General features: G+C 29.7%; 2 protein-coding genes and 1 long non-coding RNA gene across 3 annotated transcripts in view; 2 read left to right on the top strand and 1 right to left on the bottom strand.

Moving 5' to 3' along the window:
• The window catches only part of LOC149886416 (uncharacterized), a 204547-nt gene that overhangs the window by 69747 nt on the left and 116270 nt on the right, over positions 1-18530 (top strand). The window lies entirely within an intron of this gene.
• LOC145198987 (uncharacterized) lies at positions 1737-14425 on the bottom strand. Its single transcript, XM_090094390.1, has 23 exons — positions 13500-14425; positions 13244-13330; positions 12788-13078; positions 12433-12654; positions 12157-12298; positions 11944-12003; positions 11664-11769; positions 11184-11370; positions 11028-11072; positions 10771-10806; positions 10418-10465; positions 10146-10187; positions 9996-10052; positions 9838-9873; positions 9646-9699; positions 9180-9504; positions 8497-8930; positions 7449-8180; positions 6891-7349; positions 2740-2839; positions 2398-2495; positions 2004-2203; positions 1737-1879 (listed from the first exon to the last, which is right to left on the bottom strand). Exons 1-23 carry the CDS (start codon positions 14385-14387, stop codon positions 1840-1842), a joined length of 4689 nt encoding a protein of 1562 aa, XP_089950516.1. The 5' UTR covers positions 14388-14425; the 3' UTR covers positions 1737-1839.
• On the top strand, positions 3005-5409 carry LOC149886424 (uncharacterized). The gene has a single exon (XM_090092976.1). The coding sequence runs from the start codon at positions 3005-3007 to the stop codon at positions 4163-4165; it is 1161 nt and encodes a 386-aa protein (XP_089949102.1). The 3' UTR covers positions 4166-5409.

The raw sequence follows: 18530 nt of genomic DNA, 5'->3' as shown, positions 1-18530 counted from the left end.
AATTTGATGGTGCTCATTCATTTGTAGATTATTCTTAAAAAAAAACATTATAAATCTTACTTTCATGACTAAATACAATACCAAAAATATGAACAGCCTAATACGACAAAGTTGGGGCAACTGTCACACCCTAACATTCATACATACATACATACATACATACATACATACATACATACATACATACATACATACATACATACATACATACATACATACATACATACATACATACATACATACATACATACATACATACATACATACATACATACATACATACATACATACATACATACATACATACATACATACATACATACATACATACATACATACATACATACATACATACATACATACATACATACATACATACATACATACATACATACATACATACATACATACATACATACATACATACATACATACATACATACATACATACATACATACATACATACATACATACATACATACATACATACATACATACATACATACATACATACATACATACATACATACATACATACATACATACATACATACATACATACATACATACATACATACATACATACATACATACATACATACATACATACATACATACATACATACATACATACATACATACATACATACATACATACATACATACATACATACATACATACATACATACATACATACATACATAGGAACATATATCGTTATGCGCGACCACCTCTTTATCCATTACAAACGGATCCAATTTAAAATTTTCTTTTGTTCACTAAAAGAGTTTTAATTTCCCTAATCTTGAATTAAAATGTATAATTATACTTAAATACACTCGAATGAGGGATTTTTAAGGACTTTATTTGAAATTTGCCCGGAAGCGTTTAAACAGTGAAATCAAATATTTGTATATATCGAAAAGTTAGTATAAGCGGATCCAACTTTACACGATACTGATTCGAAAGCTTCTATTATATTATATACTGAATACTGAGAAAACCATATCCACATCTTCATCATTGTTGTTGATTTATGCCGCGGTTTTTAGTTTTACTGCTAAGCGCGTCTGGATGCGATTAGTGGAGGTTTTTAAAAGCAAACATTTTTTTTAATTATAAAAGAAGAGAGAAAACTGTATATAAACAGAAAGAACGAGGAAAGTGCGAAAATTATTATTTACAAACTAGTTTTTCTTTTTCTTGTTTAATTGACCTTAAAAAAAATTGTGACTTTAAAATATTGAAAAACATAAAAGAAACATCTTGGAGTTATAATTGATAATGCGAAATACATCACAGCATGCAACTAAATTAAAACGAAATGAAGACTTGTTGCCTTCATCATAATCCGTAAGAATAAAGCTCAAAGTCGTTAAATGGGAATTACTCAACTATTATTTTTTTTTTGTTCTCTCGAGAACTTTTATACCTTTTTTTGAAAGTTTAACCCCACTTTTTCTTTCTTGTTTCTGTGTAAAATATCAATTTGCGTTGCAAACTTTGTTTCAAGTCAAAGAACTAATTCCGTTAAAAAATTGGCGAGTATAATCATTTTGATGGGATTTTTAAATTTTTCAACTATAAATAAGACTACTTTATGTTGGTCAAAAATTAATATTGATTGATTTTCTTTCATTTTCAACAACCATCTTTCTCATCTTGCAATAAAGGGAAAAAAGACGGGAGGGGGTGTGAATATACAGTAGCGCGTCATCAAATAGAAAGGTTAGCTAAGGATGGCGAAAGAAAAGTTTTTAAAATAAAATTTTTACAGCAATAGTAAATGTAAACGTTAAAATATATAAAAAATAAATCTAGTAAATATTTAAAAGAATTATGCTCCAGCTTCTTCATATTCTGTAATTTTACTTTTTCTAAAGGAAAAGTATGTCTTATTTTTTAAACATTATATATATATATATATGATTATCATATAATCATTCAAATCACATATGGAGGTTATATGAATTAAATTTTATTGAGGAAACAGAATTTTACCTAGAATTCTTTATCTTCTTAAATTCACTGTTGAATTTATCCCTAACTTTTTCTAATCCTCTCAACTTAAGATGAGGAAATTTGCTTAAAACATTCAAGAAATCGTGATGCTGGGGTCTTTTATTAGAAATAAAGTATGCTTTGAATGCTAATTTCAATTCTTTCATTTCTTCTGTTGACCACTTACTCCATGTTTTTTTCTAAATAAAATTTAGTAAATAATTTTCTTTTCTTTTTTGAAAAATGTGTGTGTGTGTGTGTGTGTGTGTGTGTGTGTGTGTGTGTGTGTGTGTGTGCACATATATATTTTTATATTGATATATACTATAAAGAAAAATGTACAAAAATTAATATTTTAGTATGTCATTTTCTCTGTAATTTAATATTTTGTTACCCTTTTACTAGAAACACCATTTTCATCATCTGCAATGGCAATATCAGAATTTTCTTTCTGTTTACGTTTGATTTCTTTGGTTTGCTTTGTTCTTTCATCTGAAATAAAGTTTGCAATCACAGCTACATATACAGGTACTGAGTTTATTTATTTTCAAAATTAGTTAATCTGGTTAAGTATTAGTGTTTCCTATATAAGATTTTAGTATAAATTCTGTGTTGTAATTCTTAAAATGATTAATGCATTGATTATAGTTTGATTTCAATGTTACTCGTTAAATCCTAGTGTAGTTATAATCTCAGTTTTTTCGTTTAAAAACTTCATTCGTTATAAATAACTAACCTTCAGTTGGTTTATCTACTGTTACAGAATTGATACCTTCAACTTCATAATCACTTTTGTCATTATCTAAAACATTGTCTATTTTTTTGTTTTTTAAATTCTTTCCTGTGAAGCCGTAGAGCTTAATTATATGCGGACGAGTAGGAACAAGGTTTATGTACATACGTGGCGTTTTTTAGGAGTTGAGTTTATGCATGTAAAGATGACTTACTTATAATATATATGTATTTCTTTATAAATTCTGGTTTTTATTAACGATATAACAATGGCGCTACGAGTAGGATCTGAGTTGACTTTAGATGACCCAGACAATGCGGAAGCATGGATTAGGTGCTTTGCAGCCTCCGCACGTTCCAAGAAATTAAAAGATGAGATAAACGATTCTTACGAGATAACAGACTTATTTCTGGCAAAAGCAGGCATTGAAGCAGTAAAAAAGATTTCCCTTATGGTATATCCAAGAGAGTTAGAAAATATGATATTCGATGATATTAAAACTGTTATTATGGCCCATTTGAGGCCTCAGAAACGTTTAATTATCGCTGAAAGAGTTAGATTTTTAGCATCAAAACAACAAAACAATGAAAACATTGTAGCATATGCACAAAGACTACGCGAAGCTTCACGCTTTTGCAACTTCGAAAAATTGGGAAAAGATGGCCAAAGTGCGGAAGATGATTTAGTTCAAATGAGATTGATTGATGGCCTCCAGTCTCCTGATCAGAGAATTAAAGCCCTAGAAATGTTACAAAGTGGAGATTCGCCTAAATTAGGAGCATGTATTGATTTTATCAGACAACTGGAGCAAATATCATGTTTTAATATACAAAACAACATTGGAAGCAACATAGACATACCTTTAGTTAATCATATTGATAAAAACAAAGAAAAAACATTTAAATGCAAATATTGTGGCCTTCACCACCCACCTAGGAAATGCCCAGCATTTGGAAAAAATTGCACAAAATGTGGAAAGTTTAACCATTTTAAAAACGTATGCAGAACAAACACTAAGTATGAAAAAACAGTAGAGGAAATAGAGAACGATGATACTACTGTATACTCCATTAACATGAATGGTACAAATTCAGAGATTAATGTAAAAATAAACGATTATAATATGAAGATGCAAGTTGACACAGGGAGTCAAGTCACAATCATTCCAAAGAATTTTTGGGAACTTATATCTAGACCGAAGCTACAAAAATGCTATCTTCGTCTGAAACAGTTTGATGGTACAATCATAAAAGTCCTAGGTGAATTTGAGGCAACTTTGGAAACTGAATCAAAAATGGATATAGTACGAATTATCGTTGCAGATTGTAATAAAAATCATGGCCTAATTGGTATGGATGTATTAAATATCAATGTTACAAAATTAATTAATAGTATAGACCCTATTGTTCATGGGCGTTTAATTAATTAAAGAGCTAATATTCTGTTAAAAAACGGCATACAACCAACTTATTTCGAATCGCGACCCCTCCCTATTCACATTAAACCACTAGTGATAGATAAACTGAATGAGATGATACAACAAGGTTTGCTCCAAAGGGTCCCTCCTGGTGGAAGCAAATGGGCATCACCACTTGTGGTTGTAAGAAAAACAGATGGAGACTTACGTATATGCGCAGACTATAAAATAGGGGTTAATCAAAAAATATGCTCAGACTCATATCCTGTCCCCAATATTGAGACAGTATTCCATAAAATGGCGGGAATGAAATATTTCGCTAAAATCGACCTAAAGGGAGCTTATCATCAAATTGAGTTGGATAAAGAGGCACAAGAAATAACTACAATTAATACCCCTATCGGACTATTAAGATGGACATGTTTACCCTTTGGAATAAAAACAGCAAGTGCAATTTTTCAGAGAGCGATAGAATCTGTTGTAGGTGATCTTATCCCTAACATGATTATATTCCAGGATGATATATGTGTTGGTGCGGAAAATGCTGAAGAACTTAAATCGAATTTGAATAAGATTTTGAGCAAATTGAAGAAATCTGGAATGAGCATAAATACAAGAAAATCAGTGAATGAAGCGAAATGTCTTTCATTCTTAGGATACGAACTGTCAGAAAAGGGAGTTACCCCAGATCGTAATCTAGTCAGCAAAATACTCGGAATAAACCCTCCTAAGGATAAAAAGGAACTTGAGTCGTTCATAGGACTAGTAAACTTTTATGGCCGACATATACAAAAATATGCTGAAAAAATTATGCCTTTAAACAATTTAAGAAAGAAAGGGGTTATATTCGAATGGAAAAAGGAACATCAAGATGCATTTGAATTGCTAAAAAGGAACCTTAGCGAAGAGCCTGTAGTAAAGGTTTATGACATCAACCAAGATCTGGAATTGACCACCGATGCCAGCGAAAAAGCTATATCTGGAATACTTTCACAAAATGGCCATCCTGTATTGTATCTCTCGCGAACTTTATCAGACGCTGAGACAAGATATTCTAATATTGAAAGAGAAGCTTTGGCTATTGTATGGTCTACTCACAGGGCTAGGCATTTTTTGTTGGGTAGAAAATTCAAACTAATATCCGATCACAGGCCACTAGAATTTATATTTGATGGTAATAAAGAACTGCCCAAAGTCACATCCGCTAGAATTTTAAGATGGGCCATACAAATGATGGCATTCGATTACGAAATAAACTATAAGAAGGGAGAAAATATTCCTCATGCCGATGCCTTATCAAGATTGTCTTTTCTATCACAAGATGAAGAGAAGGACCAAGGGACATTTATACACTTAGTCGAGTCAGATATTGTTAACCTTGATCAAATAATGAAAGAAACGGAAAATGATAGAGTATTGATGGACATCAAAACCAGAATAAGCAAAAATAATTGGAGCAGATGCTCTGTAACAGAAAGACCTTATAAATCTATTAGGAATAAACTGACTATCGAAAAAAGAATCATATGTAATGGAGATCTCATTATACCTCCTCGAACGATGAGAAAGATGTTCATCAAATCGGTCCATGATGACATACATTGTGGCACAATGCAAACGCGATGTCGATTAAAGTTGGAAGCCTGGTGGCCTGGCTACTGTCAAGATGTTGAAGAATACGTAAAAAGCTGTGAAAAATGTGCTGAAATAAAAGTGAAGAAGGAGAGGACATTACACACATGGCCAAATGAAAGTAAACCTTGGTCTAGAGTACATATGGATCATGCCCATATGCAGGGCATAGGACTGTTTTTAATTTTAGTAGACTCCTTTTCTGGATGGCCGGAAGTAATTAAGGTAAATAACCGTGAAGCTGCCACAGTGAAGGCAGTACTACAAAATGTCTTTTCGAGAAATGGAGTTCCGGAAGTTTTGGTCTCTGACAATGCTGCCGAATTTCATGATACCACCTTGCAGCAGTGGCTAAAGAAAATAGGTTGCTTGCCGTATAAAACCCCGCCATACCACCCTCAATCTAATGGAGCGGCTGAAAGAATGGTAGAGACTGTAAAGATGGGGTTAAAAGCGTATTCACCAGATAAAGGTTCATTATGTGGATATTTAAGCAGAATGCTTTTAAGCTATAGGACAATACCCCATGCAGGGAGATCAAGAAGTCCTTCCGAGATGATGGGGAGACAGCTAAGATCTCCTCTCACTATGAGTTTTGAAAGTGGAACACCATTATGGTATCGACAAAAACCAGATTCCAAACCTGAACTTGCTGCATTCATATCTCAGGCTGGTCTTAACACTGCAATCATTTTGAGGAATAACTCCTCCGGAACATTAGCACACTGTGATCAAATAAACAAACGCCTAAATGAACCTAACACACCTATGAATAATGGAGACGCTATACATGATGATCCCATCAACAATGAGAAACTCGATCTTTCCAATAGTGATAGATCTGATATACATGATATACCTGAAATACCTGTAACTAAGGAAGAACATATCCAGAATCGAAGAACTACACGGTCGACAAGGGGACGAAAGCCGATACGTTTCCGGGATGTGAAGCCGTAGAGCTTAATTATATGCGGACGAGTAGGAACAAGGTTTATGTAAATACGTGGCGTTTTTTAGGAGTTGAGTTTATGCATGTAAAGATGGCTTACTTATAATATATATGTATTTCTTTATAAACTCTGGTTTTTATTAACGATATAACATTTCCCTTATCTACTGCTGTTAAAATTTTTGCCACTTTTGTCAATTCTATATGACTATCTTCTTTGCGGTACCATGCAAAATGAACATTATGAGTATGCCCCATATGGTTTGTAAGCCATGTTAGTTCAGCCTGTGACATGTCTAGGAGCTGCAGCATAGTTGCAAGGAGCTTACGAGTTCTTGTAGGTGTGATTAGTTTTGGTTGCTTTAATAATGGTATCGTCTTTGTTAAAGCTTGTAAGGTGTCCCATCCCCGGTAATAAAGATCGCTTAAGCCACTTGCAAATACATATAAGTTGTCGCTCAGTATGTTTGCAGCTGTGCGATGTTTAACTAACAGTCTTATCGCTGAAACTGACTCATCTGTAAATAGAATTGGTACTAAAGCAGATTTGCCCTTTTTTTTCTTTCCTTCAACGTAGCATAATTTAAGGCGACATGCTAGTTTCTGCTCTACCTAGATTATCAGATTATACTAGTTTAAACCAAAATTAAATAATTTCACATCAGGTAGCCCATACAGTTTTAAAATAAAAAGTAATTTAAAAAAAACTACCTCATCTTCAATTTGGTCAATATCATTTCGACGTTTCCATCTGTCATCTTCTACTCCTTCCCAATCTGAAAGTTTTAGTTTAGAAACCTCCCCTCCTCGTCGTGCATTGAAACTCATCAAGCGTGCAAGTGTGAGTTTTTGTAAATATCTGTATTCTTTAACAACAAATTTTTCACAAATTTTTTCTATTTCATTGACTAGAAAGGATCTAAAGATAACAACATCATCTTCAAGAGGAAGTTTCTCAGGTGCATTAGCCTTTTTACACTCATAGGTTGCCCTTGCATTATTTGCAAGTATGAGCCACTCTGATTCATATAGTTCTAAAAAATTTCTACACTTTTCTGTCCTTATGCTATTATTTTCTTTTAGCGACACAGCACGGACAATTAAAACTAGGTTGTGAAGTGAAAAACCAAACTTGCAAAAAGTATTAGGATTGTCAATATCTCTTGGGCCTCTGTACCCTGTTAAAAATTTTGCTGAACTTACTATTTTGTCAAAGTTTTCACTCAACACCATATCTTCAGCTCTAGCATTGGAATTATTTGATTGTTTTCTAAATTCAATCAAAAGTTTTGCCAAGCAACGAAGGGAACCTCGAACATCATGGTATCTGTTTTTTTCTTTCTTTTGAAGCTCAACAGCACCATATAAAAGTAAATTTGTGTCATTCCTTATAATAAGGTGTAATTCATCACGTTTCATAGATGACAGAAGGTTTTCATGCACCTAACAACAAAACAAGTTTCTTTAATGACTTGACCACAATCAGTGTTAGGAAGATTTTTTTTCTTCTATAGAGGTTTATGAAAGTTATTTAATATTGAAACATTTTGCTTATTCATTCCGAATGAAATAAGCAAAAGTAATAAAATATTGTGTTAAATTTCTATATTGGTATTTAATATTTGGTGTGAGATTTTTTTAAAAATGTAATAACTTTGCAATAAGCAATAAAAGAAATAAAATTGCAGAAATTTCAAAAAAATTCTTATCATTAAAAGGAAACCTAATATTTATTAATGCTAGTGACTAATAGGTTTACCTCTTGAAATTGCCCTTCACTAGATGCAGTACTTAACAGAACTCGCCCTGCTTTCAGAGAGTTTTTAATTTTGTTATATGTCCCTCCCAAGTAGCACGTTTTTACATGCTTACTTATACTTGCTGGCTTCATAAAGAGAAAACAATGAGGGCATGGAATGTGATTTGACAAGTCTTCAGATATTCTTTTTCGAGCAACAATGATGTTACTCGAATGGTTTTTCAGAGCTTTGATGTTAGCATTGTAATCTCCTTTTCTCATTATGCCTGATAATAGGTTTCTCCTTTCTTTACTTTTGGTGGGGTATTGAAGAAATTCTTTGACTTCTGTTTCATCTTGATGTTTTCTTTTTAAGTGACGAGGTAGCATCCAGTGCAATTTTTCACAAAACAGACAGTAATGTTGGCGATGCCCACCTGATTCCCTTTTCTTACCTGTAATATATAAATAGATTTACTTCTGACTAGAAATAAATTACCAATCATGATATTTGAATAATAGCGAGTGCATTTTATGTGTAAAAACAGTATATAATTGAATTTTTTAGTATAAGTAATAAAGCAGTATATATTTATATTTTAGTTATTTAAAAAATTTTAATATTAATTGTTTTTAGTATTTTATTTAATGTTTTTATACATTTGCTGAATTTGATACATACTACTTCAATGATGTTTTCTTACCTGAATCATCAATAACTTTATTATTCTCTGCACCATTATCTAATTCACTTTCAAGTAAATCCTCCTCAACATTCGGTAACCCAATAGTTTCACTTTTTTTATGTTCTAGTTCATCAGTTGTATCATTATCTGATTTGTGTTGATCAAAAGATATATTATCAGGCAATACTAACCCTAAACGTTTTTTGTTTTCGTTCAAAGTTTTTTCTATTACAAAATCAATAGTATTCAAATCTAAATCATCATCATTTTCTTTTTCTTCAACATTTTCACTTTCATCATCATCATTTTCACTTTCATCATTGAAGCTTGAACCGCATATCTCCTGAACAAAGTAAAGTTATTTTGTGTAAAGAAAAATATTTGTTGGATATTGGTTAGATCTACAAACCAGTTATGATTGTAGACTCTTAAAAGTATAGCACGTGCAAACATTCCCACAGAAAGTTGTTTTTGTGACAAATACCTCTTCATCTTCTTCATTGCAAGAAAAAGGCTCAAAATCTTCATCATCATCATCCTAAACAGGGATAAATGAGATCTCTTAGTAACTTGTTGAAATATTCTCAAAAAATTGTACACTTAAATAAATTAGACACTTATATTGGAAAGAAAGCTAGAGCACTCTAACTGTAGAAAGTTTTAAAATAATCTGTACCTCTTCTGATATCTCTGATGATAAATCTGTTATGATCTGTGAAAAGGTTATTACATCTTTAAAGTGGAATAAAAGCTCTAATAAATATTTAAAACAGAATAAAAAGTAATTTTTACAGTTTTTATCCACAAAAAAACTAGAATAATAATAGTATTTACTTCAGATGTTTTTTCAAAACCACTGTCATTAGCATGATCATCATCCCCATCCATGATCTATTTAAAGTATAAGTTTATATTGGTAAAATTTTGACAATAATTTAATGTTATGATTTTTTCAAATTTAGAATTCTTGAATGTAAGACTTACTTCATTTCTGATTTCATCTTCCTCAGGCAAAGGGCTTTTATTCTAAAGTGATATATGTATAAGTGAGGATGCATGTAATTTTTGTTAACTTTTTTTTAAGTATTTTTGGTTATTATATTTAAGAAAAGACTAATAAAATAAACAAGTATTTTTAAATAATGTGTGATTTTAGCCAGTTTAATTATGGAAGTAGCTTCCCTTTGTTGTAACTGAAAAGTCATTCACATTTTATGTATAAAATAATTTTTTAAAAGAAAAACTATTAAATTTACATTGCTTTCATCTTCATTTTCAAAATCAAAAAGGTTTGTTGAATCAATCTAAAAAAATAATGATTTTTTAGAGTTCAAAGTGAATTCTTTGAATGAAGTATCAAAAAACTGCATTAAACTTTAGTTTTATTCAAATGCAGATTGAAGATAATCTTAAAGATATCTTATTTAAAAGATTTTGAGTTTTTGCTGATTTAGATTGAAAGTAAAATATTTTATGACATCACAATATTTTCAGTAAAAAAGAGTTAGTTTTAATTCCTCATAAATTGTAGATTTTCATTAAAACTTTATTTACATTCAATTATTAGAAGTCATAAAATTAATCATTACTTGTGAACTAAAAAACCAACCTCTTTTTTTTCCCTTCCATTGTCTTCAGAGATTTTCTAGAATTGAAATCAAAATTTTTTTACAATTAGGAATAATATTATTAGCGAATCATTTATTTATTCATTAGGTAAATTAAATACTTTAAAAGAGCTATGAAATATTCATATTGGATGATGTAAAGAAAAAAAAAGAAGTCATGCTAGGTAACTAATTTGCTTTATATAAAATATCAACCAACTAAGTTTCTATATAATGATAAATAAACAAATAACTGAACCTTTTTTAAAACTGTTTCAATGTCCAGGGGTATTTTGTATTCTTTCTAAAAATAATTATAACTCATCAAATCTTAATCAGCTTTATCCAAATTTTTTGCTGTGTGTGCTTCCCAGTCAGCGAAAAAAGCTATCTATTTTTTAAGTATCAAATATACCTTTCCTCTCCACCATAATCCTGTGACTCCATAGTTGTATCTGAGCTCTTTCCCTTTTTCTATATTATGCAGATCCTGAAGGCACAAATGAGGAACACTGTTAATTTCAACTATCTTCATTGCACAGTTTGGTGTTGATGAATCGTTTATTAGTTTCCCTAATCGGTTGTTAAATGTAGCATCAATACTATGAATAATAATTAAAATTATTAGATGTTAACAAAAGAGTTCTAAAAATACACTAATAAATTATTAGATGAAATTATTAGTGTGTTTTTACAACTCCAGATGAACTTATCAGAAATAAGTACTTGAAATTATCCACTCATAAACTCTGTTGTGAGTTTATGAGTGAATAATTTCTAGTTCTTGTTTCAATTACTTTTTAGTGAGTTTCTAAACAGTTAAACAATTTCTTGTTAACTTTTCATTATGCATGTTTCACAAAAATTTTTTTTTTTAAATATGTGAACTAATTACCAGAGTTCTTTTCCTTGGTACTTAAAAAAATACAAGTAAGAGCCTTCTTTTTCTTCATCATACTTTTCCTCTCTGTTACAACCTTCTTCTTTTTCTGTCAGATCACCTATTTTATTAGAATTATTTGAATAATGTAAAAGTTATAAAACCATTATTTTAAATTAAACAATTCATTAGAAAACTAATTTATTTTTTATTTAAAAAATGTTATTTAAAAAATATTCAAAAGAATTATTGAACTAAATATATCCAAATCTGTTGAAAATATTTTTAAATTCACCATCATATTCCACAATAAATTCTCCTTTACTGATAGGCACAGTTGTGAAAACTCCCCATCCTATGAAGGAAAACACAAGAAAATAAGATTAGCAATAACAAATTGTTTTTTATTAGATGTATTTGAGTTTGATGTTTTAAGCAAGTTTTAAAATATTGTGAAATTTGAATGTTTTCTTTTGAAAGAAAAATTGTAAAATATTAAGAGAATTACCAATATCATTGTTAATAAACAATTTTGTCAAATTTGGTTTGTCTGATTTTTTGGCAATCCAAATCTTAGCTTGCTCCTCAAAAGATATCCCTCTTTGAACATTAGAGCGTGTTCGTTTCTCAGCTGTTTCACTCAGTTTAATCTATAAGGATTTTGATAAAAATTGCAATAAAAATTTTTTTTAGTTGATTATTGTCAGATAAATAGTTTGGTAAAAGTATGTGAGTAAAAAGAAAAATTTCACAACAAATGTAAAGAAAAACTATTAGTATATACCTTGTTGTTCAAATTTAACCTTAAAACCTGGGCATTCTCTTGATTTTCTGTGTTATTGGGATAACATTGTCCCATAACCAGACTTTCAAGGAGAAGGCCCTGGGAATTAGGTTCATTTAACCATTGTGAGTTTTCTTTAAACCCTATACTATTTTCTTCAGGTTGGGTTTCTTTGATTTTACAAGAAAACTTATTAACTGTGAAGTCCATAAATTCAATATTCTAGCAAGATATAAGCAATATACCATTAAAAACTGTATAAAATGTGAAAACTTTACAAATCATAAATAAATAAAAATGCAAATTTGATAGTTTAATAAATTTAAAAAGTTTAAGAAAATTTAAAAAGTTGTTAGTTTTTTTTTTTCTTTACCTTCTTGAGCTCACTACATGATTGCAAACTAGTCCCTAGAACATTGTCCTTGTTAAAGTTATCAATTAAATTATCTTTAAAAAAAACACTTTCAAGGAGCTTGTCCTGGGAACTAGTTGCTAGGTCAAGTTTCTTATTATGTATTTCTGATTCTTCAAATGAGGTTATTTTGTTTTTCTTAGCCTCTTCACTTGTAAAAGAATTCTTGCAATTTAATGTCATCTTGGATACTCCATCATTGGATACTCCATCATACATTAACAATTCTTGGTTCTAATAAGAACGAAATTTTTAAAAAGGTTTTTTGGAGTCTCACTATTGTCTTAGTAAATAGTTACACGTTTTTCAAATGTATGACAGTAATTCAAAATTTTGAAAACACAAAATTGTTTTTAGTAATAAGAAAAGTTTTGAAATTTTGGATTTAACTTATTTTACCTGAGAATTTGGTTGCAGTTTTTCAATTTCCAATATCACAGCTTCCTTTTGCTTGGATGACAAGGTGTTCTCCATGGATTCAATAAACTGCAAATAAAATATTGCTTTGGAGTTAAAACCGAAAAAATTTGCACAAAAAAACTTTTTTTTTAACTTTATTAAGAATAAATTTAAAAAATGTATTTTCATTTTATTCGGAATAAATTTACTTTTACGGACATATGTTACGTTAATAATTAGTATATTGTTCAGTTACCTTTTCTAATTCAGGTCGTTCCGATGGTTCTCCGCTCCATGCAGAATGAATAAATGAAATTGCAATTGTTGCATCTATTGATTTTGTTTGGTAGAGATTTTTTACATCATCCAATATTGGTCTGATGCCTTTGCATAAAGCTTCAGTTAGTAAGTGATCCTTTAAAGATGGAAGTACGTTTTGCCAAGGTGATGACAGATCTGATAAAATTTCGTAAGCAGAAATAGCCCAAGAAAATATATCGGTTTTCTTCGATGGAGTTTTTACGTAACCAGAACAGATTTCTGGTGCAGTATACGATAAAGTCATTCCTTTTGTCGGAAAAGAAGTTGCGGTTGCAGTTATAGTTTCTTTTAGGAGCAACATTCCATCAAAATCAGCTACCTTAACTGATATTTCATTTAAACTTCCGGATACAAGTAAGTTGCTCGGTTTAAAGTCACGATGGACAACTCCATTGTTGTGTAAATAAATCAATCCTTTGGTGGCTTGGAATATATAGTTTAATCTCTCTTTAAAGTTGAAATAAGTATTGTCATTAAATATTGATAAAAGTGATGACAGGTTGTGTACTTTTTCCCCGTCGACATTAACGCGGCAATATTCAAAGAGTAGCGCTGACGGTTTTGTACTAAAACCGCAGAACTTTACTACGTTATCATTTTCCAGTTTTCTTAATACATGAGCGATATCCATGATCTTTTTTTTCGAAACTTGCCTCTTAAACGCTTTCACAGCAACTGTATTTTTTCTTAAATTGTGAATGTATACGATTGCGGATGCGCCTTCGCCTACTATCATTGATGGATTTAATGGCAAATCGTATACATTAAGATGAGCTATTTCTTCTTCCAGTTTTTTTATTGACAAGGGTACAAATGATGCCATGTTTAGCTGTAAATTAGAGTAAAGTGATATTATAAGTTCTTAAAAATCTTAAATTTTTTTAAAATCTCGAAAATATGTTCAGAAACTATTATCGTTAAGTAAATATAGTTATTTTTAAAAACGAGTTTCGTACAGAAATTATTAATACATAATAAATTAAAATATCTAAAAACTCCTCAACTCTATCTTTTTACTATTTTTATGAATCTGTATAAAATGAATGTGGGCAACTATTTATTTATGCTCTATGACGATTTATTTTGTTTTGTAAAGTTCGTTTTAAAAAACCACCGCTAAAATGACATGTTTCTGCTTCTTTATTGGTTCGCCCAAAAATAAATAAATCAAGAATACGGTTGTGATTAAGTCAATAATTACTTCGATGAGTGGCAAAGCCAAAAAGCATAATTATCAAATTTCGCTAAAACTTCACTCGTTGTGAACTAACTTAAAAATAACAAAACTGTACTGTAATGAATTCGTGAAATTATCAATATATTAAGAACATATTCTTAACAAAATGAGCTTACAGAAATTCTAAAGTTTCCTTATTTTTGTGAAACATCTTTCAATTAATGCCTGTAATCAATAATGGTATAATATCTTACCTGGGTAATATTTTCGTCTTTGATTTAAAAATAATGGAGATTCAATTTCATAGGGTTACAAACCGATTAAAGAAGAAAAAAAAATAATTTTTTATATATATATTGTTGTTTTTCGTTTTGAAACGGTTCTAAAACGCTTAGTATGTCACGTTTCGAATTTTCTAATCTTAAGAATGAAATAGCTTGCATTGCGTTTTTAAACCCGTTTGCAACGCGTTGGAAACCCATTTTATATAATTCGTAAATTTAGATTATAACAATAATGATAAATAGATAATATATTATAATAATAAAATAGATAATATATAATAGTTAGATAGCAACGATAAAGATGGCAATAAATCGTAATTTAGATAATAACGGATAATTTGGATAAAACAAAATAAAAATTCTTATAAAGAATAATGTTACAATACTCAGTTCACAGCAAATAATGATTTACTAATAAAATACAAGAATATCATTAGAAATAAATTAATCACAATATAAAATTAGAGTTTCACAAAATTTATATTGTAACAGTTAAATCAGAATTTTTAATTTAAAAATTTTTAGGTAAAATAAATAATATATTCACAAAGAAAAATATATAGAGGTTAAAGAATGATATTAACCAGAACTATTCAGGAAGAAATGGTGAAGTCCCTTAAAAACAGATTCTTGGACTTACGGATAAAACCTGTTGTTAGGACGTTTGGGAGGGTATTCCAAAAAATATAGTTAAGTGACTGACCTTAGGTTATCTCGACTCGTTGTCATATTATTAAAGCAGTTCTGAAAAAAGTTTGGAAGGATATCGTGTATTTGTTCCCAGAGAAATGGACAATTTAAAAACTGATTTAAGTTAAAAAGGGAAAAACTTAGGATGTCATTACGAAAATTATTGTGCATAAATTCGTACTGTCCTATTTTGAAATGTAACGGTTTTAGAAAAGCATGCGGTTTTAGATGTCCCCAAACTTGACAAACATATTGTAAATGGAATGAGTGTTATATGAATAGTAACGTTTTATATTTAACTTTAAGTCGATCTTATGCTAACATTCCGTTGGCTTAATTTGAGAATAAGATCATTTAAGTGTGTTTTGAATGAAAATTTCTCACCTATCACAACACCGAGTTATATCACTAGATAAAGTTTTTCAGCCATTTATTCTAAAGTTCATGTTTTTTGGAGAAATGAAATATAGTTTTCGTAATAAAGTTAGTATGTTACATTTTAAATATTAAATTTCCATAAAAAAAGATCAGTAATACAGTTAGTTAATCTTTGGTATTAAGAGAAAAAAATCCTATAAAGAACAGCTAGTATAGGCCAAGGACGGGCACACATGAGAGCTCCATTCCTTTTTTTCATGTTACAATTAGTCGCACCATAATTACAGTTAATTGCATCAAGTCACTCATATTTAAGAAAATATAGTTATGAGAAAGAAACTACAAAATAGTTGTTTTAAAAATGTTACTATAAAATTTAGAAAATTGTATTTGATAAAAAATATAACATTTATTTGCTGATGGTGCCCAGCAGTGTAAATGCGCGCGGACTTTTTATTTTATTTAAATATTTTTTTGTTTTAACCTAAATTAAAATAACAAAATATCTAGATTTTATGAAATGTTAATATACCAAGATTGAGGGAAAAATGTTCTTAAATGTGAATTAAAAATACGGATGTAAATTTTCAATGGCAGCCAGAAGAGGATCCACATATCCCCATCGTTAGTATTGGCGAAAGATAATAAACAATCAAAATCAGTCCTAAAAGTGAAAAAATTAGTAAAATTCAGTATACGTATTTTCTCCTTTTTTCTAGTTTATTCTCTGTTATCAAAAAATCATGAAAAAATGAACAATTGTATATTAAAAACAAAATATCATCAAGTTATCGCAAAATTCAAAAATCGAGTTTTCATGTTTTTCTATGGCCGATGATATTGACACCCTAGACATAAATTCCAAAATGGAGTTAATTTTCTTGGGATAGAGGGGGAAATTATCCCCAAGAAAATTAACCCTCTTTGGACATTGAGGCCAGGAATTAATTCATTCCTCAAAAATTGGGTATGATTGTCCAGGGGATAATGATATAAATTCCTCGATTTACGGAGGAGAAGCAACAAAAAAACATTTAAAATAAAAAAATTAATCTATTTTGCACAATTTTCAAATTCAATACAGAGTAAGAGAGATCTATAAATAAATAAAAATCGATTTTATATAAATTATGCAGGCATTAGGTGACTTCTGCATTGGAACTTTTAATGAAGTAACATTTTGTGGGAATAAACTCGCAAGCAAAAAAAAAGTTGTTTTTTTAAGAGTCTGTTTATAACTACATATGAACAAAAAGTAGTTACAAAGTTTGATCATAACTGAGTAAAACCATCATAAATTTGTTTCTAGATTTAAGAAATTTTAAGAAAATAGAAATTTGTGACTTAAAAACAAAGAACTTTCAGCTAATTCTAAATCTTTTATTGTCCCGAGTTTTGGTTGCAGTAAGATTGAACAATATCTTACTTAAGAAAGTTTTACATAATATGATTACTCTATTTCTTTTAAACTTATTTCACTTAAAAAGTGAAATAAGTTTAAAATCACAAGGTTACACACCACTAGATTGTAAAGAAAACTTTATACAATAAAGTTACACGTTGTTTTTTTTTAATAAGAAACCAAGCAAATGGGCTAGTACTAGCAAGTTTCTTATTTTAAGGGTACTTTTTTTCAATTCTATCACTAAAAGTTTTATAAGAGTTTCTTAAGGGTTTCAAAACTTTTTCTTTTTTCTTTAATTTCGAATTTTTCGATTGCGCGTAAAAATTAATTACTTGTTGAATTGTTGTTCTCCATTGTAGATAATATTTGTTTTAACTTCGTGTTATCTTGATATTTGGGTGAAAAATTATGAAAATTCCTCTTAACAAAATAAGGTTATTATCGAAAAGTAACTCAGTACTAATAAGTTTCTTAAAATTTTTGGATTTCTAGTACTAGTTTCTTATAAACATGTTTCTTATAAAAAAAAACGTGTAAACTTAGTAAATTAATGCAGCTGTAATTAATAAAATGCGCTTTCTACTTTAAATTTAAAAAGACTTAGAAAACTTGTAGATATTTTCAGTTTGAAATTTAGTTGATAATAAGTTGGGGATTTATGGACTCTACTTATATATTGTCTACTTTTAACAACTCTCGATTAACTTTATCAATATATATTTCGTGTTAATATGAATGTTACAAAAACACATTTTAGACAAAACTATTTTCTCTCCAATAAAAGGTTTGGTGTGACAAAACACTTCGATAGCGACGAAAAAGACGTTTTTTTCACGTTTGGTGTTTCATTTATCAATCAACCAGTTTCATATCTAAAAAAATTTATTTTTCTGTGATACTTATGAATTGCTCAAAAATATATTTTTTACTTTAACAGTGGAATGTTTTTACTGCGAGCCGTTTTGAAACGGATTTGAAACGCGTTGCAAACCAGTTTCAAGCGATAAGCAAATATTATTACGTTTTTAAATT

Source organism: Hydra viridissima, unplaced genomic scaffold, assembly GCF_058129835.1.
Source record: "Hydra viridissima isolate aposymbiotic clone 2 unplaced genomic scaffold, HvirCarnegie_v1 scaffold_7, whole genome shotgun sequence".
Lineage (NCBI taxonomy): Eukaryota > Metazoa > Cnidaria > Hydrozoa > Anthoathecata > Hydridae > Hydra > Hydra viridissima.
The sequence above is the reverse complement of the archived record's forward strand: the minus strand, read 5'-3'. Positions and strand labels throughout refer to the sequence as shown.

Coding starts and splice junctions, on each gene's coding strand:
- LOC149886424 (XM_090092976.1), top strand. CDS start 3,005: ATGGCGCTACGAGTAGGATCTGAGTTGACTTTAGATGACCCAGACAAT.
- LOC145198987 (XM_090094390.1), bottom strand. CDS start 14,387: ATGGCATCATTTGTACCCTTGTCAATAAAAAAACTGGAAGAAGAAATA. Junction 10,053..10,145: donor AAGATGAAATCAGAAATGAA/GTAAGTCTTACA, acceptor TACTTTAAATAG/ATCATGGATGGGGATGATGA. Junction 2,496..2,739: donor AGTAGATAAACCAACTGAAG/GTTAGTTATTTA, acceptor ACTTTATTTCAG/ATGAAAGAACAAAGCAAACC.